Genomic DNA, 26014 nt, shown 5'->3' with positions numbered 1-26014 from the left:
GATGGAAATCTCTGACCGTGCATCTTTCGTTTGACAGTGAATATAAAGAAAAAGTAAAATAAGTAATTTTAAAGCAGATTTTTTAGAAGGAAATAAAAATGACTATATTCGTGATATTTTTTATTAATGGTCTCATATAATTTAATATACGTCAAAGATTACTTTAGTTTAGTTGTTTGTCTTTGGATGACGCATTATTTAAATCTAGATCTTTAGAAGATTCTCAAAAACGATCTGATACGTATAACGCGGCAATAAACAATATAGCATTTTGTAGTCATCAAAATTTAGAACAAACTGCTTCAGCTCCTGTTCAAACTAAACTTAATCAGACTTGTTATTTTTGTGGACATCCCAGACATCCTCGATCTTTACATCCAAGAAGAACTGAGACTTGCCAAAACTGTCATAAAATTGGACGTTGGGCTAAAACGTGCATGCAATCAAAGAAAATTCAAACTTGTGCTTCTACAATTGTAATTGCTTCTTTAATGGAAACACCTCAATCGCATTCAAAATGTATAACCAAAGTAACAGTTAACCAAATTCATGTCAAAGCCTTAATATACACTGGAAGCTCAGATACTTATATAGATCATGAATTCGCTATTGAAAATTTCGCTATATCGCTATTTCGAAAGAAAAGTATTAAGGCGAATCTATGTATTAGTAATTGACAATGGAGTGTGGAGAAGACGATACAACTTCGAACTTTATAGAATATACCAAGAACCTGATATCGTAAAACATATTAAGATAGAACGTCTGTGGTTAATAGGGCATGTAATGCGGATGGAACAAAATGACCCAGCTAGAAAAACGCTCCTTGATAGACCCATTGGTTAAAGAAGAAGAGGAAGACCCAGAACAAGGTTCCTTGAACATCGATGAAGACATGAGAAATATGGGAATACCGGCTTGGCTGAGAAAGGCGATGGATAGGGACGACTGGAGAGAAATGCTTGAGGAGGCTAGGACCCACGCAGAGTTGTAAAGCCAGAATGATGATGATGATGATGATTCGCTATTGAAAATAAACATAAAATTTTTTCAACTCAAGGGAAAGTTTCTATGGCATCTATGTCATACTCAACAAATATTCAAGGCTATTGTTTAATAAATATTCAGATTGATAAAGAAAATATGATCAAACAAAAGCTTTAGTTTTATCCAATTTTTGTACAGATGTGATTTTGGGTCAAGATAATATGACACAACATGAAAGTGTAGAAGTTAAATTTTTAGGACCAAGAAAACCTTTTAAGATATGTACGCTAAAGTTAAGCCACCTTCGTTGTTCGCTAATTTAACAGAAAATTGCCACCCTATTGCTACTAAATCTTGCAGACATGCACAGGAAGATAAAGAATTTATTAAACAAGAAATAAAACTTTAAAAATAAAAATTTAAAATTCGCATATCATCAAATACCAATTCAGGAATCTGACAAACTTTTGAGCCATTGATTCTAACATTAAAAAAGAAAATCTACAAGGTGTTTACGCTTATTTAGATGACGTAACAGTTGGTGGTGTGGATCAAGACAGCCATGATTTAAATTTACAGAATTTTTTAAATGCCGTTAAAAAATATGGGTTAACTTTAAATCAAAATAAATGTCTCAAAAAGAATCAAAAAGTTATAAATATTTTGGGATATATAGTAGAAAACTCTACAATGAAACCTGATTCAGACAGATTGAAGCCTCTACTAAATTTACCAGTTCTTAATAATTCGAATATATAGCATTCATAGATTTCGAAAAGGCTTTCGACAGTGTCGAACATTGGACAGTGAAAAGTTCTTTGATTAACAGCAGAATTGACAACAGATATACGGAACTAATAGCCAATATATGTAAGGAAGCCAAAACAATAATTAAAGTATATGAGGGAACAAAATCGATACAAATAAATAGAGGCGTGAGACAGGGTGACACAATATCACCGAAACTTTTCAATCAGGCTCTGGAAGATATTTTTAAAAGATAAGATTGGGAAGAAAAAAGTATAAAAATTTGTGGACAACGCTTGAACCATCTAAGATACGCTGATGACATCGCATTGATAACCGATAAAAAAGAAGAATTATCTGAAATTGATGAACGAACTGGACGTAGAAGCTGGAAAGATAGGCCTTAATATGAATTACAGCAAGACCAAAATCATAACAAATACAGATGAAGACATCACAATGAGGATCGGACAAGATGAAATAGAACAAGTTCAGGATTATAATATATCTGGGTCAAACTATAAAACTTAACAAAGAAAATCAAACAGCAGTGATAAAAAGACGAGTTAGACTGGCATGGGCGGCATTTGGCAAACTAAACTACATTCTTAAAAACAAAAGATATCCGCAGCATCTTCAGACCAAAGTATACAATCCATGCGTACTCCCTGTTCTCACTTATGGTTCCCATACGTGGACATTTACAGCAGCAAACATGGACAAAATCATAAAAACCCAAAGAGCAATGGAAAGACAAATGTTACACATAAGACTAATGGATGAAAAGAGAAACGAGTGGATAAGAGAGAAAACAAAAAGTGAGGGATGTTAGACAAGAAGATGCAAAATTGAAATGGAGATTTGCCGGACACAATATAAGACAAAAAGAAGACCGATGGAACAAAATTCTTATAAGTTGGAGACCATGGGACTATAAACGAAGCAAAGGAAGGCTCCAAATGAGATGGGCAGATGATATCAAGAAGCACGTAGGGTCTAGATGGATGACTGTAGCGACAGACAGAGAAGAATGGAAAAGGATTGGGGAGGCCTATGTCCAAAGATGAACCGAAGAAGGCTAATTAGAAATAGAATAGAGAATAATTCTAAAAGTCTTCAGAGGGCACTTGGAATGTTTTCACATTACTCAAAATGGGTTAATAACTTTTCATTCAGCAAAAATAAGAGGTCTAATAGATTGCCAGCAATTTCTATTAGGTCCAGACTTAGTATTTGCTTTTGAGGAGTTGAGAACTGATATAGCTAATGCACTTCTATGGACAATTGATGAAAAAGAAATTCTCATTTTTGAAACATATGCATCTGAATTTGCTATTGCTGCCACGCTGAGTCAATCTGGAAGGCCCATTGCTGTTTTCTCATGTACCCTCACAAATTCTAAACGAAAACATTCTGCAATTGAAAAAGAAGCATATGCTTATGTTGAAGAATTAAAAGAAAATGGAAATATTATCTGATAGGAATTCAAGCTAATCACAGATCAAAAATCACTTTCATTCATATTTAATACAAACCATACAAGTAAAATCAAAAATAAAAAGTTCTTGAGGAACCTAGGAGCCACGAATGGTTGTGAAGCCAAAATGATGATGAACAGAATCTCGAATTGTCTAGCATATAGAAACCTGATAGCCACAAGATTATGTTAGAATAAAAAATCTGAAAATGAAAACAAAGAAATATAAATCAATCCAGGAGAACAAAAAGAGATTAGGAAAATATATCTTGCAAATTGCTTTAAAGGTGGCATACTAACAACATACCTTAAAGTAAATATGACTAAAGCGTTCGTCATATTAACATCGCAAGTTTGTTAATCTGCAAAAGATACAAAATGTAATTTAAGATTGAATCACAATTGAAAATTTCCAGCACCTGAGTAATGAATCAGTAACGAAGTTAATATGTTTCTTAAACACTATATATGAAACCAGAGAGCTCCCGGAAGAGTGCTTTACATTAATATTTAAACATTCACCAAAAGAAACCAAGAAACACGATTAGTTAGACGGAACTCACGACGAAGACTCTCAAAAAAATGGAGTTGAGATTAGGAACATGGAATACCCGAACCCTGTACCAAACTGGAGCACTCACATATTTACTAGACAATTGAATACGTACAAAGTAGATATGTTAGCACTGCAGGAGATTCGGTGGACGGAAACTGGCATTCTTGAGAAGAGAACCCATTCCATATATTATAGCTGCAATGAAAGTTAACACATAGATGGATTTATTGTAAACCAAAGAACAAAAGGCCTTATTATTTACTTTAAAGCCTACAGTCAAAGAATGTGCTAAACCGTATTCATTTTACAAATTCCCAATTGTCAATAGAAGCACGTGAAAGCCAAACAAGGTCGTACTGATGTGTATCATATGATTTTTTAAAATATTTACTTTTGAAACTGTTTTCTTGAAATTTAATCATTATATCACAATTAAACTAAACTCTAAAAAATAACACGACCAGTAAATAACTTAACAATAACTATAACATAAATATAACACAATGTATTAACTTAAATATCAACACAATACAATTTGAATTTAAAATGCTGGAAAGTTTGGATCTGTAACATGAGAATCTGTCTGGCTTAAGGTAATAAATTATATTTAATGGCCTCTTGACGAATGAGACGGTGAATATCAACACGTGCTCATGTTTATTGATGGGAATTTGGTAAACGAATTTACTTTATTTCCGCTGAAAAGGAAAATTCTTTAATTACAGTTTGATCAATGCACATGCCCCAACTGATGACAAACCAAAGTAAATAAAAGAACAGTTCTTCGAAGACCTAGAGCAAGCCTACAGGAGATATCCCAGAAATGACATTAAAATTGTATTAGGTGACATGAATGCAAGAATAGGACGAGAGCGAGTTTTCATGTCCACACTAGGAAAGCAAGTCTACACAACATCAGTAGCGATAATGGATTACGACTGATAAACTTAGCAGCAGCACTAAATATGACAGTCGCTAGCACCTATTTTAAACACAAGAACATACACAAGGTAACCTTGACCTCTCCTGATGAAAGAACAACGAGTAAGATTGATCACATTTTAATAGATTCAAGGCATGGAACAGACCTAATAAATTGCAGAAGTTATAGAGGCGCAAACTTAGACTCAGATCATTGCCCAGGGATTTCAACATTGGGGGCTAGAATTTCAAACATCAAAGAAAATAAAATGGATAGAAAAAAATGGATGTGCAAAAGCTGAGAGATGTGACAATTGCAGAACGGTACTCAGAAAACATCACCAACAGGCTAAGGAATCAAAATGTAAATGAAAAAGGTCAGACAGATATAGACTCCTACTGGACCAGAATAAAGGAAGACATTGAAGAAGCAGCGAAAGATGAAATAGGAACAGAAATTTGTGCCCATAAAAATCATTGGTTTGCGATGAATGCAAGAATGCAACAAAAGAAACAAATTAAGCCTACAGAAAAATGCTTACCCGACAAACAAGAAAAACTGTAGAGAATTACCAGACAAAGAGAAAAGAAAAAAAGAAAATACACAAAAGAAAAAAAAAACGAAAGCACTTAAATAAGGAACTTAAATATATAGAAAACCTTAATAGAGAGAAAGAATTCAGAGCATTCTATAAGAAAGTTAACATCAACACAAGATAATGCAGAAGTCAGAATGGCGACCTATTAACAACAAGGAAATATGTATTGAATAGATGGGTGGAATACTCTAACCAGGTACTTAATATGGAGAAAGAAGAAGAAAACCTGGAAGACGAAAGAGATGAGGTAAGGGGAGCAGACGAGAGGGAAGAGGAACCACCAACGTTTCTTGAAGTTAAAAAACTAGCCAGAAACAAATCACCTGGAATAGATAATCTCCTAGCTGAACTATATAAAAAAGGTGGCCATGATACCATAATGGCATTAAAGCAACTTACAATAGAAATATGGACACAGAAATCCCTCCGCAGAGTTGTAAAGCTAGAATGATGATGAACCAAGACACACCAATTCAAATCTTACAATAATTACTGGGAGGAGTAATTATTGTAAAATCCCGTTGAAAAAATGGGAGAAATACATATTCAGACAATGAAATCGTGGCTTAGAGACAATAAAGAATAAACAAAGAAACAGAAGAAATGAACTTGCCGTAATAATTGGCTAGCTCAAAAGAGATGGTACCTAGAAGGAGGAACACAGTCAAAATAGTATAAAAGCTAACTTGGAGCAATAGGAAGTGTCGTAGGCCAAAGCTCAAGGTAATATATAGGGTAAATAAGGATGCAAAAATGACTGGTTGTTCCATTTTAAAAAACCAAGACTACCAAAAAAAAGTCATAGAAAACTTTCAAGAAGATCACCACACTCGGCCTAGGATATATTACGAGAATGACGACGGTAATAACAACTAAAGAGTATCGAGCATTTGAACCTAATAAGTATTTATTGAAATACCCCGATATTAGAATCTAATAGAAAATCCTAGCGATTTCGCTACTTACCGCTCAGGATTATAAGGTTTGTACCAGGTGGTGTTTGTTGGCAGAGAGTGGCGAATAATGAGAAATACGGCGGCGTACCGGAAAGGCGCAACAGAAAAATAGGACCTTTCGGCATCAGACGCCGATAATATCTTTAGCTCATGCGCTAAAAGTTTAAATATTAGATCTTACTGACGAAAGCGAAGTTTTAAAATAAATATTTGAAAAGATACTCGCGCAGTTTGAAATTGTTTTATTTATCAAGTAAAAGTTTCCTTACAAACAAATTTAGGGTAGTGGTGATTTAGAATTTTGGGGTATATACGAAAGAAGCGCTTTATGTAAATTAAGGTCGACTGAGAAATACTTTGTAACATTGTAATTAAATGTAATAAAACTCTAGATAAAGTTCGTCACGAACACGTTATTACAAAAAATCTATACTAAAGTTATATTAATATCATTTTAAATTTATATTATAGACAAACACAGCAGTGCAGATAAATAATAAAAGAACTGGATATATATATATATATATATATATATATATATATATATATATATATATATATATATATATATATATATATATATACCTTGTGTACATAGACTTACAAAAAGCATATGACAGTGTACCCCTCAGTAAACTATGGTCAACCCTACAGTAAACCAAGATTAAGCATGGTCTTATCAAAGCAGTCCAAAGTCTGTATAATGGAACGACTGCAACAATTAAAACTGGATCAAGGATATCTGAGGGATTTAAGGTCACGAAAGGACTAAAGCAGGGTTGCTGTATTTCGCCTACTCTTTTCAAAATTTATCTGGAACAAGCACTCAAGCTGTGGAAAAGAAAATGTAATGGCATGGGAATCCCTCTCAACGACGAGACTACACTGTACACCTTATGTTTCGCTGATGACCAAATACTGATTGCTCAGGATCATGACGACTTGAGTTACGTGACTCGGAAGCTAATAGAAGAATATAACAAATGGGGTTTCGAAGTCAACATTAAGAAAACTGAAACCATGTGTATTGGAGGGACAAAGCAGTCCATTATATTAGACGATGGGGTAGAAATTAGACACTGTGATGAATACAAGTACCTGGGTATGAAGATAACTCAAGATGGAACACTCGATGCTGCTATAAAGGACAGAAACATATAGGGTAGAAAAGCCATATCCATGATGAACGGCATTCTGTGGGACCAAACAATATCTAAAGCGAACAAACAACCCATATACAACACCATACTTAAAAGTGTAATCACATATGGCAGTGAAGTTTGGCCAATGAAACAAAGAACAGAGAAACTTTTACTAGCAACAGAAATGGACTTCTGGAGAAGAGCAGCAGGCAAATCAAGAAGAGATCCGATACCAAATAAGAGAATACGAGAAATGATGGGAGTCAAGCATACAATAGTTGATGACATAAAAACAAAGGAGTTAATATGGTACGGCCATGTACAGAGAATGCCAGATGACAGGATTCCGAAACAGATTTTGACGTGGACACCACAAGGAAGAAGAAAAAGAGGAAGGCCGAGAAGAAGCTGGAGAGAGTAGAGAAGAGAGAAGCATGTAGATGAATTATTACAAGACCAGAGAAAAGAAAACTTCTCTATGCATAGTCAAAGCAGAGGTTTATCATCACCATCAACTTGTATGCGTCCACTGCTGGACATATGTCTCCCTCAGTTCTTTCCATCTGTCTCTGTCTTGTGCGGCTTGCATCGAGTTATTGCTAACACGTTTCAGGTCATCAGTCCATCTAGTTGGTGGGCGTCCTCTTCTCCGTATTGCTTCTTGTCTTGGTCTCCACTCTAAAATACGTTTTGTCCATCGGTTATTTGACAATCTGGTGACGTGTCCTGACCAATTCCATTTTAGCGACGCAATTTTTTCGATGGCATCTGTTGTTTTTGTTCTAGGTATTTATATAGACAAAAGCCGACAAATATCCCGGTGACAAAAATGTGGATATCTTGATTGGATTAGTCAATAAAAGAAACATAGAAAGAATAAATTCTTATTCAACAAGAAGATAAAATCACAAATTCAAATAATTAATAGCATCTGGTTCTGGAGAAAACGGATCTATAAAAAACAACGCGGATAGATGCCTTCACAGTAAGAACACATGAAGAGGAATTACAGAAGAAAGGGAAACATCTAAATATAAAGGATATTGAAGGAGGTTACAACATAGACAGTCAAAAAAATCTACGTCAACTACACAGTAAAGATCCAACATGAGAAGAAGTTTCGAATGCCATCCTAAAACTCAAAGACAATAAAGCCCCAGGAATCGATAAAATCTGTTCGGAAATGTATAAAAATAGGTGGTGATCAACTTTTTACAGCAATCCATAAACTAATAGTACTTATATGGCAGAATAAATTGGTACCAGAGGAGTGACTAAAGAAAATAATATGTCCGTTGCACAAAAAGGTTATCAACGGGAGTGTAAGAACTATAGAGGCATTACTCTGTTAGATTCTGTGTATAAAATCTTGCAATGTATTGTTTGAAAGACAAAGAATAAAACAAACACATCAAATTCAAGCACATAGGTAGATTCCAGAAAAGTCACTAGAATATAACATAGATACACACCATCTCTTCGTCCACTTCAAAGCAGCCTATGACAGTGTGAAAAGAACTGAATTATATAATGCAATGATAGACTTGGGGATCCCACCTAAGTTGGTTAAGTTGACCCAACTAAAAATGCAAAACGTAAGCTCATACGTTAGAATTGAAGGAGAAAACTCTGCGTTCTTTGGCATTAATAATGGTCTAAGTCAGTAGGACGCGCTGGCGTGTCTCCTCTTTAATATTGCCTTGGAAAAGGCAATCAGACAATTAAATATTAGAATAAATGGAACTATTTTTAATGGATCGACGCAAATTCTCGCATTCGTTGACGATATAGTTGTAGTGGGCAGAAGTATGAGAGACATGGTGCAGTGTTTTACAAGGCTTGCGGACGCGGCAAGTGAATTAGGACTTGTGGTAAACGAGGAAAAAACCAAATATATGTTGGTTTCTAAAAACCCCCGAAATATCCAACAGAGAATTCAAATTAACAACCATACCTTTGAGCAAGTCACAGAATTCACATATCTTGGATCGCTAGTAAACGCAACAAACACAAGCGACGAAATAAAAGACGCATAGCAATAGCAAACAGAACTGTTCACGGTCTCCAGAAATATTTAAAAAATAAAAATATAAAACGTGCAGTAAATCTTAATATATACAAGACATTAATAAGACCGGTTTTGATATATGGGGCTGAAACGTGGACCTTATCTCAAAATGATGAAAGACGTCTTGATATTTTTGAGAGAAAAATTCTTAGAAAGGTTGTTGGGGCCGTAAATAAAAATGGGATATAGCATCAAAGATACAACTTTGAACTATATCAGTTATACACCAATCCAGATATTGTGAAATTCGTTAAAGTACAGAGACTTAGATGGGCTGGACACATTGTTAAAATGTCAGATCATGAATACACGAAGAGATCAATATTTTTAAAACCAGAGAGTACAAAAACTAGTGGACAACCACGAAGGAGATGGATTGATAATTTGGAAGAAGACCTACAGATTCAAAGGGTCCGAAGATGGAGAAAAGTTGCCAGGAATCGACAGAAGTGGCGACTTCTTTGTGAGCAGGCCAAGATCCACAACGGATTGTCGAGCCACTTATGATGATGATGATGATGAAAAGGCTGCGGTTTGTCACCTTGTTTTTTCAATACGCTGACAATACAGCCATTCTCGCAAAGAACTTAGAAGACCACCAAACATTATTAAACCTAGTCACTGAAGTAAGTTGCCAAAGGGGCCTCAAAATTCACATTTCAAATTGAAATATTACAAAACGCCTTAATGGCATGTAAATCAGTCCTGTGCTACAGAAACCTATCAATATATATTCGTGAGAGGCTTCTGAGATACTACTCTATTTAATTCTAAGGTAAAAGATGGACGTTAAAAACCATAATGCTGAACAAATTGGAAGCATTCGAGTTAAAATAATACCACAGGAGCCTAAAGCTATCCTGGATCTCGCACACCTCCAATGAAGATGTTCTTACCGACTGCTCTTAAACATTATAAAGAGAAGAAAAAGTGAATACTTAGGCCACATAGTTAGAAGAGTTAAATACCATCTACTTCGCCTCGCAATACAAAGAAAAGTGGAAGGGAAAAAATAGGCCTAAAGAAGCTAGTTGCGTAGTTTTAGGAAGTAGTGTAGTCTTCTGGTTGAAAAGTTATTTGAAGATTGGGGCAGCAACCTATAAAGAAATATTTCAGGAATTTGTAAACATGGTGATGGCGAACGTCTGAATCAAACACTGATCATTTCTTTCTGATTTCTGGCCAAAAATACCACGTGACCGGCATAATTATAAACCAGACACATGACTTTTAATTATTTAAACCTTTGTAATTTTGACGCCTCGTTTCCGTTTACTCTTAGTGATTTTATTGTTTCTCGTTAACTGTTTGCAATATTTTTTAAAACAAGATAAAAGATTTTTTTTACAAAGAATATAAGCTGCGTCATTATATTCAAGCCAAATGTTTATGTTGTCACGAATCTGTGGAGAATTCTATGTATATATATATATATATATATATATATATATATATATATATATATATATATATATATATATATATATATATATAATATATATATATATATATATATATATATATATATATATATATATATATATATATATATATATATTATGTTTGTGTGCAACGTAACAGCAAAATTTAAAAGAAAAACTAAAATGTATCTCTGACGTATAGAGTTAAAATTAGGTCTAGGTATTTATACAGCTAAAATTTGGAACGTGCAAAATATTTTGCAAACATCACATTAATTGCAAACTCCAAGAAATTTATTATTATGTCAATAAAATAATGTAAACCGTATGTTTAAAAGAGAATAAACGTAGCACAGCGTAAAAAATTAAACCATTATTTCACTCATGTGTTAGTAGTTAACAAATCTTAAACAATTAACCAAACATTTGTAGACTTATGGTCGAGCTAAAAATAACAATTGAATCCGACAGGAATTTTCGCGAATTTGGCACCCAAGATCGACTGAAAACTTGACGTCATGTTATCATAATGCCACATTATCCCAATTTATTTTTTCTCCAACACAATAGCTAGTGATATACATATGCTACAATAATATAAAAGTTCGCCATACCTGAGATGCGCTATAGTCCGATATCTAAAATTGGATGCTCGCACACTTAACCACCGTTAACACTGTGCAGTTGTTCGCGGCAGGAACTTGATGTATGTTGTCTGTGTCTATATTCGTAAATTATAAGCAAATAGCCATGATATGCAGATAACCGCTGCAAGCCAAAATTAATATCCACTCTCCAGTATCTAGAAAACGCGAATAGGCCATCTCGACCGCATTTATTGATAGCCAATCATTCGCTAGAACGGATTTGGCAAAGAAATACTTTGATCAACACTTCAAACAAATTTTAAGTAGGCGAAATGGATTTTTTAATGGCTTTTTCATTTTGTTTTCAAACAAAAACTGACAAAGAAAAAATGACACAGCTTATTTTAATATTGTTATCATGAAAATGTATATGTTTACGTTTTCGTTGAAAAAACAACATAGCAACAAAGTAACATTGCAGCATCTGGAGGCAAGGTTTCGAATATGAATGCTAGAAATAATATGGTATATATCGATGCTGATCGAAATCAAAGTAATACAAATAACAATGGAACTGTCCAAACCACACCAAAATAAAGAGAAACATTTATTGACTTATTATAGGCGACTTTAACCCAAGATTAGGAATTCGGTTGTTCTAGAGATCAACAACAGTATCAATGAAGAGGCGGTGAATGACTACCAAGTGAAAATCTGTAAGATAATAACAACGAAAAGAATAATGAGATAGAGATTAAAAACCTCTCATCTCCATCCGAATGAGAGGAAAACATTACAATAGAAGAAGTAAGTACCATACCAGGAACAAACAACCATACAGAAATACAAATCGAAAACCACCAAGTAGAGATAATATTCCAAATATTTTTTTTTATAAGCGGGGATCCTACAGCTTCTGCCGCTTCCTGCATTTCGATCGCCATCTTTTTCTATCTCTCCAGGTGTCTTCATCAATGGCTCTGTCTTTCATGGTTTCCATAACACCTTGTATCCAAGACTTGGCTGGTCTTCCTCGTTTCCTTCTATTACTTGGATTGTATTCCATAGCTCTTTTTGGCCATCTGTTGTCGTCCATCCTCTGTACGTGTCCATACCATATTAACTGTCTAGTTTCTATTCTCTCAGAAGTTGTATGTACTCTATCTGTTTTTCTTCTAATTTCAGAATTAGGTATAAGTTCTACTCTTGATATACGGCAAGCTCTTCTCAGGTAGTCCATTTCAACCGTGTCCACTTTTTTCTTTCCTTTTACTGTCATTTGTCAACATTCTGCTCCATATGTAAGAATGGACTCTACAATTACTTTGTAGATAGTCATTTTAGTTCTCATAGTAGCTTTGTTGGACCAAAGTATCGAATTCAGAATTTGAACACTCTTCCTGCCTTGTTGCACTCTATAGTCTATATCTCGTTCCGTTGTTCCTTTACTGCAGATAATACTTCCCAAATATTTGTATTCGTAGCACCTTTTCATTTGTCTAATTTCCAAATCCGGGTCTTCGTCTTCACTGCCTATTCGCATATATTCTGTTTTAGACATATTCATACTCATCCCCCATTTTTCGTATTCATCTTTGAGCTTTCTAAGCATATAATCTGCATCTTCTTCACAGCTTGCAATTAGTACTTGATCATCTGCAAAGAACAGCGTTGTCAGATAATGGTTGTTAAGCTTCAACCCCATTCCCGCACATTTTTGTCTCCACTGGTGCAGTGCTTCTTGGATATATATTTTGAATAGGGTGGGGGAAAGACAACATCCTTGTCTCAAGCCTTTCGTTACTGTAAATACCCTTGAGAAAGTATTTCCTGTTTTTACAGTGCTTTGAGGACATTTATAGATGTTCAGTATTGCTTTTAGATATGTTTTACTAAGGTCCGTTTTCGTCAAGACACTAAATAAGAGTTTTAAAGGAACTGTATCATAAGCCTTCTCCAGATCTATAAATATCAGATGCGTAGGGAGGTTTCGAGCTGTTCGTTTTTCAATTACTTGTTGAAGGGTAAATGTGTTGTCCACGCACGATCTTCCTGCTCTGAAGCAGCTTTGTTCTTCAATTTCTTTATACTCCTCTTCTATTCTTCTTTTCAATATACGACCATATAACCTTCCCAGCGAGCTAGTTACGCTAATGCCTCTATAATTTCCGCATTCTTTTCTGTCTCCCTTTTTATAAATGGGGCTAATGTTGGCCAAATTCCAATCGTCTGGAATCGTTTGGCCTTCAATTAAGCATTTATTAAAAATATTCACTAAGCTTTCCAAAAGAGCATCCGGTCCATGTTTCACCAACTCGATGGGAGTGTCTCCAGGCCCGGGTGTTTTTCCATTTTTCATTTGTTTTAATTCTTTTTTCAGTTCTTCTTTGTTTATCTTATGCACCTCTGAGTTTTCTGTCATTGAGATATGGTCAGGTCTTTCCATAAATTCGTGCCTACTTTCTGTTAATAGCGTTTCGTAATATTTTTCCCACTTTTTATTTTGAATCAGGTTTATATTTCCCTCATCTTTTCTTTCTTTTCTAATACTTTTTATGAATTTCCAAGCTTGTGTCACTTTGGTTCCTCCTAAGCATCGGTCCATCTCTTCGCATTTCTCTTCCCACATTTCGTTTTTTCTTTTAGTGACTTCCTTCTTTGCTTCCCTGTTGAGTCTGCTGTAAATTCTGCGGTCTTCTGAGTCTTTCGTGGATAGCCATGTTTGATAAGCTTTTTTTTTGTCTTTAATTAATTTTCCTACTTCTTCGTTCCACCACTCAGGATTTTTTCTTTTGCCAGCTTCTTCGTACCCCAATGCCTCTTTGGCCGCCTGATGAATGCAATTTTTTATATCTTGATATTCTTTTTCGGCTGTAATATTCCAAATAAAATGCTTAATTATGCAATGACCAATGACATACTAGCGTACGTATACCAAAGGCTCAAAATTCGTAGGCGTAACAATACTTCGTAGTGTGCTAAAACAATTAACAAAAATACTAGCAAATACATAGCAGGACAAAGCTTGTTAAGTATAGGTTAGGCTATTGTTTAATTATGAGTTATGCAACGTCATGTTTTATAAGGGAAGTAATGAGAATGCAGATAAAAATGTAGCATGTTGATAATGCGTTTATTTCAGTCAGTTTATTATATCCATGGTCATTTCTAAATTAAATATTCAATGGGCCTACAAGACTTTTTGATAAATAGCTAGAGTAAAAATGAAGATGAAGAAGATCTCAGCTTTATGCTCAGAAAACTAGAAGAAGAATATAAAAACAACGGAATGGAAATAAACTTAGAGAAAACCGAATACCTAACAACAGAAAACAAGAATATGAGAAACCTAGAGATAGACGAGGGAAGACAAATAAATGGAACAGATAAATTCAAGTATTTAGGAATCATAATATCGAACCAGGGAACAACAGAAGAAGATATAAACAACAGACTGAGACAAACAAGAAACTGTATAAGACAACTAAACTCAGTGTTGTGGGATAAGAACATTACGATAAAGACAAAAAAGAGAATATATAATACCCTGACAAGAAGTATCCTGACATATGGGTCCGAAAACTGGACAATAAACAAGAGAAATAGAGGTAGAATAAGAGCAGTAGAAATGGAGTTCCTGAGGAGAAGCTGTAGACTTACAAAAAGAGACAGAATTGAAAACGCAGAGATTAAGCGGAGAATGGGAGTGCAATCAGACATAATCGACTATATAGAGGAGAAGAGACTATCCTGGTACGGCCACGTCAGAAGAGCGGACAGAGGACGCTGGATAAACAAAATCACAGAATGGAGCCCGATTGGAAGAAGAAAGAGAGGAAGACCCCGAAGGTCATTCAGAGATGAAATCGACGAGGCTATGGAGAAAAGAACCCTGCGAGATGGAGACTGGAATGACAGGAAAAATTGGAGAAAACGGTTGAGTGAAGGAAGACAGTGAAAACTGTGGAAATCCTTAGTAGTAGTAGTAGTAGTAGTAAAAATCAGGTAAAAGTGATAAGTTGCAAGGATGATTTTGAGGTCAACAATTTCCCGTTCTCGCAGGGAACGGAAAATTGTTATTAAGACCTAATTAAATGAAGAGAAAGTATTTTATTAGTAATTAAAATATTTACAGATAAGCGTTTAAACATTATAAAAAATGATGCTTACATTAAAAAAGAGGTTGTTGACTTTAAAAGCTGGAACACCATTTTATGAATTTTGACAGAATTATAAGAGAACTGGAAGGTGTATTTAGTAGGGTAGATGAATCGGACAAACTATGCCATCTTCTCTTAAGCCTTAATGAAGAGTCTTCTTCTTAGGGTACTTGTTCGTTCCGAAAGTTGGCGATCATTCTGGCTATGATGTCTTTGTTGGTTGCTATACGGAATAGCTGTGTTGAGGTCTTTCTATACCATGCTCTCAGGTTAGCAAGCCAGGATATTCTTCTTCATCCTGGGGCCATTTTTCCTTTAATTTTACCTTGCAAAATGCATTGGAGTAGCTCATATATGTCTTAATTTTTCATTATATGTCCCAAGTACTGCAGCTTATGGCCCTTCACGATTTTGACCAAATCCGCGGTTGTGTTCATCCTCCGTAGTACTTCTTCATTGGTAACTTTGTCTGTCCATAGTATCTTCAGGATCCTTCTCTATAACCATAGCTCAAAATCCTGAAGTTTTGATAGTTTCCGTCTTCTATATCCACGTTTTTTACTCTGTACAGAAGCACTGAGTACACGTAACATTTAAGGAGCCTTATTTTTGTTATTAGGGTGAGGTCATGGCTCTTGAACACAGAGCTCATAGTCAAGAATGCACTTTTTACCTTTCCGATACGACATTTAATCTCTTGGGTATTGTCCCACGATTCATTGATTATACTTTCCAAGTAGTTGAACTGTGAGACACGTTCAATTCTCATTTGGTTCACATACAGATTTGCTCGAGTTATGTTTTCCTTGATGATGATCATTAGCTTGGTTTTGCTGGTGTTTATATCTAGTCCCTATGTTCTACTTGTGTCCGTTATTTTGTTCATAAAGTTTTGTAGCTCTTCTATGGTATTGGAAAACACTATTGTATCATCTGCATACCGCAGGTTATTGAGCTTGACTCCATTTATTGAGATGCCTTCATCAATATCTTTTAGAACCTTTTCAAAAATGTGCTCCGAATACAGATTGAATATAAGTGGTAAAATTATCCACTCCTGTCTTAATCCCCTTAAGATTTTGACCTGATCTCTATATTCTCCATATTTTCGGAGCACCGCTGATTGATTCCAATACAGGTTGGCTATTATTTTTAGTTCTTTTCCGTCAGTCCCTGTCCTCTTCAGCACTTCCATCATTTGTTCATGCCTGACTCTATCGAAAGCCTTCTTGTAGTCAATCAGGCATGAAAAAACATTACAGCTGACATCTCTACATTTCTGAAACAATACCTCTTCTTCTTCTTCTAATGGCGCTACAACCCTTTGTGAGTCTTGGCCTGCTTAACAATGTTCTTCCATTCTGCCCTGTCGGGTACTTTCCTTGGCCACTGCCTGATGTTCATGGTTTTAAGATCCCTCTCTACGTCGTCTATCCATCTTTTACGGGGCCTTCCTCTTGTTCTGTTTCCTTGGGGCTTCCATCTCTGGACTACTTTTACAGCTCGATTATCTGGCATTCTTTCTAGGTGACCAAGCCAGTTTAGTCTTTGTGACTTTACAAATCTGACAATATCTGCGCTCTGCATTAGTTCATCCAGCTCGTGGTTCATTTTAATTCTCCACGAACTATCGCTGCATTGGGTTGGTCCAAATATCTTCCTTAGTATTTTGCGCTCAAATATTCTCAGTTGATTTTCATCAGTGGTTGAGAGGGTCCACGTTTCACATCCATATGTGACCACTGGTCTAATTACTGTTTTGTAGATTCTCAGCTTAGACTCACGATTCAGTAACTTACTTTTCATTAAGTCTTTGTATGCATAAAAGCACTTATTACCGCTAAGAATCCGTGCTTGTATTTCTTGACTGATGTTGTTGTTGTCATTTATTATTGAGCCTAGGTAGGGAAAAGTGGAGGCATATTTGTAGGTATGGTTGTCTACCTTCAGATTCTTATGTTCATTCGATTTTGTGCACTCCATATATTTTGTTTTGCTTTCATTTATATATATACCAAACGTAGCAGCTTCTCGTTTCAGTTCTATAACTTTTTCGCTTAATACCCTTTTGTTGCGGCTTATTATGGCAACATCATCCGCATATGCGCATATTTGCATAGATCTTGTATTAATACAGCCGTTTATATCCAGTTTTCTAACAACAGCTTCTAAAGTTAGATTAAAAAGTGTTGTTGATAAGGCATCCCCTTGTCTAACTCCATTTTCAATATCAAAGGCCTGCGTCATATCTCCATCTATTCTCACCATAGCTTTGGAACCCTCCAGAGTCATTTGTATAAGTTTAACCAACTTATTGGGTATCCCTAACATAGATAGTTGCTTTAACATCTTTTGTCGATCTACTCCATCAAACGCCTGTTTGAAATTGATATACAAGTTGTAAATAGGTATGTTATATTCAACACATTTTTCATGTATACCTCTTAACATATGTATTTGGTCTATAGTTGACCTCTTTGGTCTGAAGCCACATTGGTATTCACCAATAATCTCCTCCGAAAACGATTCCAGGCGGCTATATATAATTCCTGATAATATCTTGTAGATGACATTTAAAACTGTTATGCCACTATAAGTTTTGCAGAGTCGTTTGTCTCCCACTTTGTACATAGGACGTATGATTCCTACTTTCCAATCTTCTGGGATGACTTCTAGTGTCCATATGCGGCCGATTAGTTTATGGATACGCCTCCATAGCGCATGTCCACCATTCTTTATCAGTTCTGCAGTTATTCCATCTGTGCCAGGTGCTTTGTTATTTTTTAGACGTTTTATGACGTTTATCGTTTTTTGCAATGTTGGTTGCTCAACTAGTTGTTCTGCTGAATTATCTCTTCATCTTCGTTTTGTTATTTTTCTGGGTTTAACAGCTCTTGAAAATGCTCCTTCCACCTTTTCATTATTTCCTCTTTCTCGCTGATAATTGCCCCATTTTTGTCCTTGCAAACTGTTGATCTTGTTATGTATCCTTGGGTGCATTGCTTGATTTCCTTGTAAAATTTTCTAGCTTTTTTTCTGTTATTATAATCTGTAATTTTTTGTATTTTTCTGAAACAATACCTCCACGCTAAATAAAGCTTCGCTCGTAGCAAAGGCGTTCACAAATCCAAACTGATTGGGCGCAATTTGTTCCTCGCATTTCCGGTATATTCTTTTATGAATGACTTTTAAAAACAGCTTCAGCCAATGGATCATTAGGCTTATAGTGCTATAACAATAAACTTTTGCTCCTGTTTTTTTGGACAATGGGATGAACTCCGATTTGAGCTACTCTACTGGTATTTTTCCTGCCTTGTATATTTCATTAAATATTTCAGTTAATTTTATTTGTTCTGCATCTAATAGCTTTAGCAATTCTGCAGGAATTTCATTAAGTCCCGGTGCCTTTTCATCCTTCATTTGTCTGCCGTCTGCCGTTATTTCTTCTGGTAGGATTTCGGGACCTGAATTTTCTTTAATGGTGCGTTCTTGTACTGTTATAAGGTCGTGGAATACTTTCTCCAAGTATTCTTCCCATACTTTCTTTTTGTCTTTTTTGGTTATGGCAAGATTGCCTTCATCATCATCATCATCACTGGCTCGACAACTCTTTTTGGGTCTTGGCCTGTTCCAGGATTCTTCTCCATTCTGATCTGTTTCGTGCTTTTTTTCTCCAGTTTTTTATTTTTAAGGTTGTTATATCATTTTCTATTTGTTCTAAGTATCTCAGCTTCAGTCTTCCTCTTGTTCTTTTTCCTACTGGCATCTGTTTGAATATTTTGTTTGGTATTTCGCCTTCTTCCAATCTTTCTACATGTCCTATCCAACGCAGCCGTCCTATTTTAATGAATGTTATAATATCCGGATCCTGGTATATTTTGTATAGTTCAGAGTTGTATCTTCTTCGCCATATTCCGTTTTATTTTGTGCCCTTATATATGTGTCGCAAGATTTTTCTTTCGAAGGTGGCTAACAACGTTTCCTCTCTTTTAGTGAGTGTCCAGGTTTCTGAGCCGTATGTGAGTACCGGTCTTATTAGGGTTTTATATATTTGGCATTTTGTTTTTCTTGTGACGTTATCTGATCTTAGTTGCCTAATTAAGCCATGGTAACATTTATTATGGTAATATTTTTTATATTAAATTAAACGGTCATATTCCTTAAAGATATATATATATATATATATATATATATATATATATATATATATATATATATTCCGAAAGATTTCCTTGGTTAGTACAGTTAAACCTAGAGCTAAGATTAATAATATTACAGGAATTAATATTAAACTCAACAGCCTTCCGGGTTGAACCGCGTCGATTATCACTACGCCGAGCTTTCGACATCCTCTCTGATTTCTTCTTTAAGGCTTCTGAGGCCTCATTCTCCCGAATCTCTCTCCTTCTAGTAAGTTTCGATATCGCTTCACTCTTTACAAACATTCCTATAGACGAAACTGTAAACATTATGAAAACTAAATACAGTATCCAGCAAGACCACTTATCTTTCATCAAACAATGTATGTGCAACACTTATTTTATCTTCCAAATTTAATTCTACAGACAAATAAATTGTGCTCCTCATATCTCCAGTAATTGCCAATATCTTTATGGAAGACTTCGAGACCCGAGCACTATCCACATCAATGCTTAAATCCACATGTTGGCTACGATATGTTGACGATACGTTCGTCATTTGGCCTCTTGGCAGAGATGCTTTGGTGTCTTTTCAAACCTATGTGAATGGTATACATCCTAGTTTCCAGTCCACGATGGAGGTGGAAATTCATCCCTACCGTTTCTCGGTTTATCATAAAGAAAACCTAATCCCAAGGTTTTCATCACCCTGTTTATCAAAAAATCCATCCATACCAATCGTTACTTGCATGCCAACTCTCATCATTCACCTCTACAAATTAATTCAGGTATTAATACCCTTGTCTCCAGATCAATACGTATTTGCGATGATGCAAGTAGACCACTGAGCTCTCTAGCCAGACTTATCCCCAACGTTTTTAAAATGACTTTTGACACCGAAAAATTAACTCGGGAAGTTGAAAGCCGTTTTGGGATAGGGAAAGGCGATTTGGGATATATCTTCTGAATAAGACAGTGATTGAAAACGGAAAAAAGAGGATGGAAAGAATTTACCAACATAATTTGCAAGGGCGATTTACGAGCCTTTTCTTTATTTCATGTTTTTTACGAGATAAACGGTAAATAATTATGGCTTCTTCCACGTCCATATGGCTTTATATTTATATTCGTCCCATAAAAAGGAACGAACAGAATTGGATGTGGATTGGCTGCTATAACTGACTACTCAAAATATGTCGGCTGCCGCAGCCAGGCTTACCTAGTGCGCTGAATAGTGTACACAAACAATTTCTTTTTAACTATAATTTTTTAAAACAGTTTATTATAGTAATGTAGGTACTTGTATATATCTATAATCTATCACTTACTATTATCTATACTTCACAAGTAATAGTAAAAATTAAAAATAATGCGTTACTCAAGTCTAAGAATTTATTACTTTATAAATTCAACTACTACAAAAATTTCTAGGTATAAATACAGGCCAAACCTTCAAAATGCTCACGTCCAATATATTCTTGGTGAATCATAAGGTTGGTACCTGTTTTACAAATTGTGTCAAATCGAATCTAAACATTAGAAGAAAGTACTTAAAAATCAATTAGTAACAAACCAGTTCCGCCTTTTTTATAACGAATTAAAATAATAGTACAGTACTCCTGGTAGGCTGGTATTATTAGTACCACCTTCATTATTGATATCGTATATTACTACTAAGTTAGAAATATAGATTATAAATGTTCTATAGTTTTTAGAGCGTGTTCAAAAAATATATAAAAGTAAACTGCACTAACTTAAAAAACATTAAAGATTTGTTATTTTATTAGGTGAAAGAAATTTGTTGACACTCTTCATAGAAAGCGTCATATTGACCTAACGCTTTATGTATATTGTGTTTTATAACGTAACAGGGTTAATTACGCCACGCTATTAGTTGCACTCAAGCAGGTTGTTATACAAATATTTAAATATTGATGTTCCGTCAATATTACCTTCTATTAGAACACGTGTATTTTATGTTTTATTCCATGGTTACTTTTTTATCATGGAAAATAAATCGATAGGTATATTATTTTTATATCACCTTTGATCGTTATTAAGTTGCTTATAATGTTAACAATAATTTAACGCTTTTTATTTGTTTTCTCTTTTATAATTTCTAAATGATGTAGAATTCTTAAATGAATATCTATAAATATATTTCAATTATGTATCTGAACGTAAATAAAACATTTGAACAATGAACATTTGTTGAACAGAACAATATAACTACTCCAAAAATCTTAGTTAGCGAAAGCTTTAACATCAGGTTTTTTCCTGTTTTTTTTCCTTATGGTTTACTATGGGATCACTAACAGAAGAATCATTGCATGTGGTTGTCTTTTTAAAGACGAATCACATGCTATGATTTTTCTGGAGGGTATGTTATTATATTATTTTAAAGTCGTCTACTTTAAAATATAAATATATGTCTGAATTATCAATGTGAATGAGTCAGATAATATTAAATTATTAGAAGAAACACCAAGTAACAAAAAACAATATTTATTTAATTTATTACTTTTTTGTATTTTGAGAACGATTTTCGAAGTGAAAATCAAAACGTCAAAAATAAACTTATTTTGAACTTAAATCGTGGCTTATTCATAATAAAAATAGTAATTATTTTAAAGTAAAATTGTTGCTTATTCTCAACAAAAATAATAAGTTGCAGTTAGAATGGAGAATACAAAATTGTATCTAGTCTAAATTATGAAAGATAAAAGTCAAATATGAAAGATACAATATGAAAATATATAATAATATGATAAATTATGAAAGATAATTTGGCAAATACCAAAAGCTATCTCTGTGTGCATTGACAAGGAGATCATGAAAGCAGTTATCTTTGTGGATTCAAAAAGTGTTTTATCCAAAATTTCTAGTCTCAAATGGGATCAAATGGATTATGTAACAATAATAACCAAAAATCTATTGGTAGATGCTAATAATATGTGATTCTCAATAGAAATATAATGGGTATCTGGACATCAAGGGATTAAAGGTAATGAGGCACCTAGCAGATAGGTTGGCGAATATTGGGAGAGAATTAAGAGTACCATATGATATAAAAAATATTAGTACATATATCTTTTGTGTTACAAAAAAGACAATTTAACACAATTCTACAATGAATGGCATTCCCAAATTGAAGATAAAGGTCCAGATTATTGTAGATAGCAGTGTGATTTCCCCATAAAACCATGATACGACAAATGTGGGTATATGGGCAGGAATACTAGAACAAATATTAATCGTTTACGTAGTGGACATTGTAAAACTCCTTGCTATCTCTACAAAATAGGTAAAACAGAAACACCGATATGTGAATGTGGAACCATTGGAACAGTGATCCACATCTTCTTTGAATGTCTCATAAACAAACACAACAATATGGATATGTATTTAGAACTATTAAAAACAGGAATATAGAGTCCAATATCTTTACATAGTACTCTATACAAACCCTTTAACAAAGCTATAAAAATAATTAATAAATTTATCAAGTTCTTTCAAATAGATCTATAAAAAATTTTTACTTGTCAAAATAAAAAAAAAAAATAAATTCAGAAAATACTGGAATATCCTTACATATAAAAATTTACGTATCATTCAAGTATCACCCAGCTGTCAATTAGTAGTAAACAGAAATTGATCCCTGGTTGTGCATTGCCTAGAGCAAGACGAGCATAACCTTATATGTACTGGGTAAATAATTATACAATCGAAACCCAAAAAAAAACGAAGACGGCAAATACCAATATGGCTTTTGCTAGAGTAGAGTAGATTTCTTAAAAAGGGCAAAACCTAAACAGGCCAAAATATAAATACAATTACTGTCGAGCGAATGATGATGAATACTATTTCTTTTAAATTATCAAGTTTTCATCTCTTGGAGATTTTCATGTAATCAAATATTTACAAATAGTAAGTATCTTTGATCTATAATAACACAGGCCAACTATGAAACAACTTTTTAATAAAATTACCTCTATCTTATGTATTTTAGTGTGCTGAGTCCGAAAATCATATTAAAAATGCTGTATAAATTGCATAAATTTGCAGACCTCCCGTCTGCAATCTGTCCGGTAGAATATGAACCTGAACTGACAGTCCCTGAGCCTTCTCTACGTATTGATGACATTTCAAATACTAGTGAATCAGAATCTGATGAAAATAGTCCAAGAAGTGATGATTTCAGTGCCCTTCAGAAAATTTACAACCACAGTTGTTTGCACAAGCTGAGTTAAATGACTTAATAAGAAATTTGGGTTTAACAAAGTAAATTTCAGAATTGCTTGGCTCAAGATTAAAAGAAAAGAATTTTTGTGGCCTAGTACATATATTTACAAGTATAGGTACAGAGATCAACAGTTTGCTCAGTTTTTTAGACAGGAAGGGGATATGGTCTACTGTCATGATACTGGTAGTCTAATGAATGAGTTTGTTATTGAGTATAACAAGGATGATTTGAGGCTTCTTATACACTCTTCAAAAACGAGTTTAAATGCTGTACTCTTACACAATGGGAACACTTATGCATCAATTCCTATTGCTTATTCTGTCCATATGAAAGAGACATATGAAAATCTTGACACAATTCTACAGAGAATCAGCTATTCAGCTCACAATTGGATGATCTGTGGAGATTTGAAAGTTGTTTGCATGCTAATTGGTTAACAAAGTTTCCATGTTTTATTTGTGAATAGGACAGTAGAGCAGGAGATAAACACTGGTCCACAAAACAATGGCCCATAAGAAATGTTTTAGCACCTGGCGAGAAGAACATTTTGTACAAAACTTTGGTTTAATGAAACAGTTTGTCAAGGCCCTGTCTAAAGATGGAGAATGTTTCAAGTACTTGAGTGGAAAGTTTCCCCGTCTATCAGAAGCCAAATTGAAAGAAGGTGTTTTTGTTGGACCAGATATTCGTAAAATTATGTTCGACTCCTTGAAACCAAGATAATTACTAAAGAAAAAGAAGCTTGGATTGCATTCAAAAAAGTAGTAATCAAGTTTTTAGGTAATGTGAAAAACCCTAACTACGAGTTTATAGTAGCTAATTTATTAGATAAATTTATAGATTTGGGATATCTAATGAGCCTCAAAATCCACTTTTTGCATAACCATCTTGACTTTTTCCCTGAAAATTTGGATGATGTCAATGAAGAACAAGGCAAACGATTCCACCAGGATATCAACTTGATGTAGAAACGATAACAGGGACGTTGGAACACCAACATCATGAGTGGTTACAGAAAAAAAGGAAAAAAATACAAAAGCATTGACTCCTGAAATTATTGTAGGTACAGACTTATACTATTACAAGATAAGAATAAAAATAAAAGGTATTATTGTAATATTGTACCATTTTAATGTATTTCGGTATTTTGTCTTTTTCAAATTATTATAATGTAGAATAAACCAGTGTCATACTGTGGGAAAACTGTGGGTAATATGTAAAATATAATTTTAGATTATTTTTTTAGCGCCAAAAAATACACAGGATTCACATAAACTTGATCTTAAAATTTGTCGATAGAATCTGATCAACAGATATCGCATTTTTACCGTCGAGTTGATAGAAACATTGATTTCGCGTGCGTAACTGACATGCAAAATCGCTGGTTGCTTCAAGCGTTGTTTCTGAGTGAACGTTTCATTGTACACAAAAAGTGCTGATAAAAGGGCATTCTCAGCAAAATTCAGCTTATTTATATGATTTTTAAAGGTTAAGTGGAATTTTTATCTCTGACCATTGGATTAAAGGTTATTGATTTTAATTATTATAGTAAGTTATAAATCGTTGAATTAAAAAAAAAAATAAAATGGATGTTAAAATTAATATTTATAAATATCCATTATATTAGAATTCTGCTATGACCTTTTATTATTGTATATAAAGAGTTCTTTTATTATTACATTTATGTAGTTCGTTTTACTAAAAAGTAATAATAGTTTAGCAAGGAGCGTGAGTTCCTTCAGAACGGAGCAACTAATTTTATAAAACGATAAGGTTAAGCGGTGACATTATATTCTTTTGCATCTATCGATAGCCGAAATGAATTTTTACAAGTAACCATGAACTTTAAAACATATACCCATTTAGTACTCGAACACAAACACCAAGAAAACAATCGTTCTGACAGACCTGTATGTAATATAGCTCTTTGCATTCTTTGGGCATTACCTGTTGGGTCATGTGAACCTGTAAAAAATGATAACTTTTTAGCGAAAGCTTTATTAATATACAG

General features: G+C 34.3%; 1 protein-coding gene across 4 annotated transcripts in view; it reads right to left on the bottom strand.

Moving 5' to 3' along the window:
- Positions 1 to 26014, bottom strand: part of LOC140443225 (uncharacterized) — a 119346-nt gene that overhangs the window by 43813 nt on the left and 49519 nt on the right. The window contains exon 3 of one of the 4 annotated variants that reach the window (XM_072534361.1): positions 25912 to 25968. The exons of 1 other annotated variant lie outside the window; for it this stretch is intronic. In XM_072534361.1, coding sequence (XP_072390462.1) covers positions 25912 to 25968 — 57 coding nt within the window. Of the gene's footprint in view, positions 1 to 11488; positions 11676 to 25911; positions 25969 to 26014 lie in introns of those variants that run through there. 2 more of the 4 variants (XM_072534362.1, XM_072534364.1) reach the window with 2 other exon arrangements.

Source organism: Diabrotica undecimpunctata, chromosome 6, assembly GCF_040954645.1.
Source record: "Diabrotica undecimpunctata isolate CICGRU chromosome 6, icDiaUnde3, whole genome shotgun sequence".
NCBI lineage: Eukaryota > Metazoa > Arthropoda > Insecta > Coleoptera > Chrysomelidae > Diabrotica > Diabrotica undecimpunctata.
The sequence above is the reverse complement of the archived record's forward strand: the minus strand, read 5'-3'. Positions and strand labels throughout refer to the sequence as shown.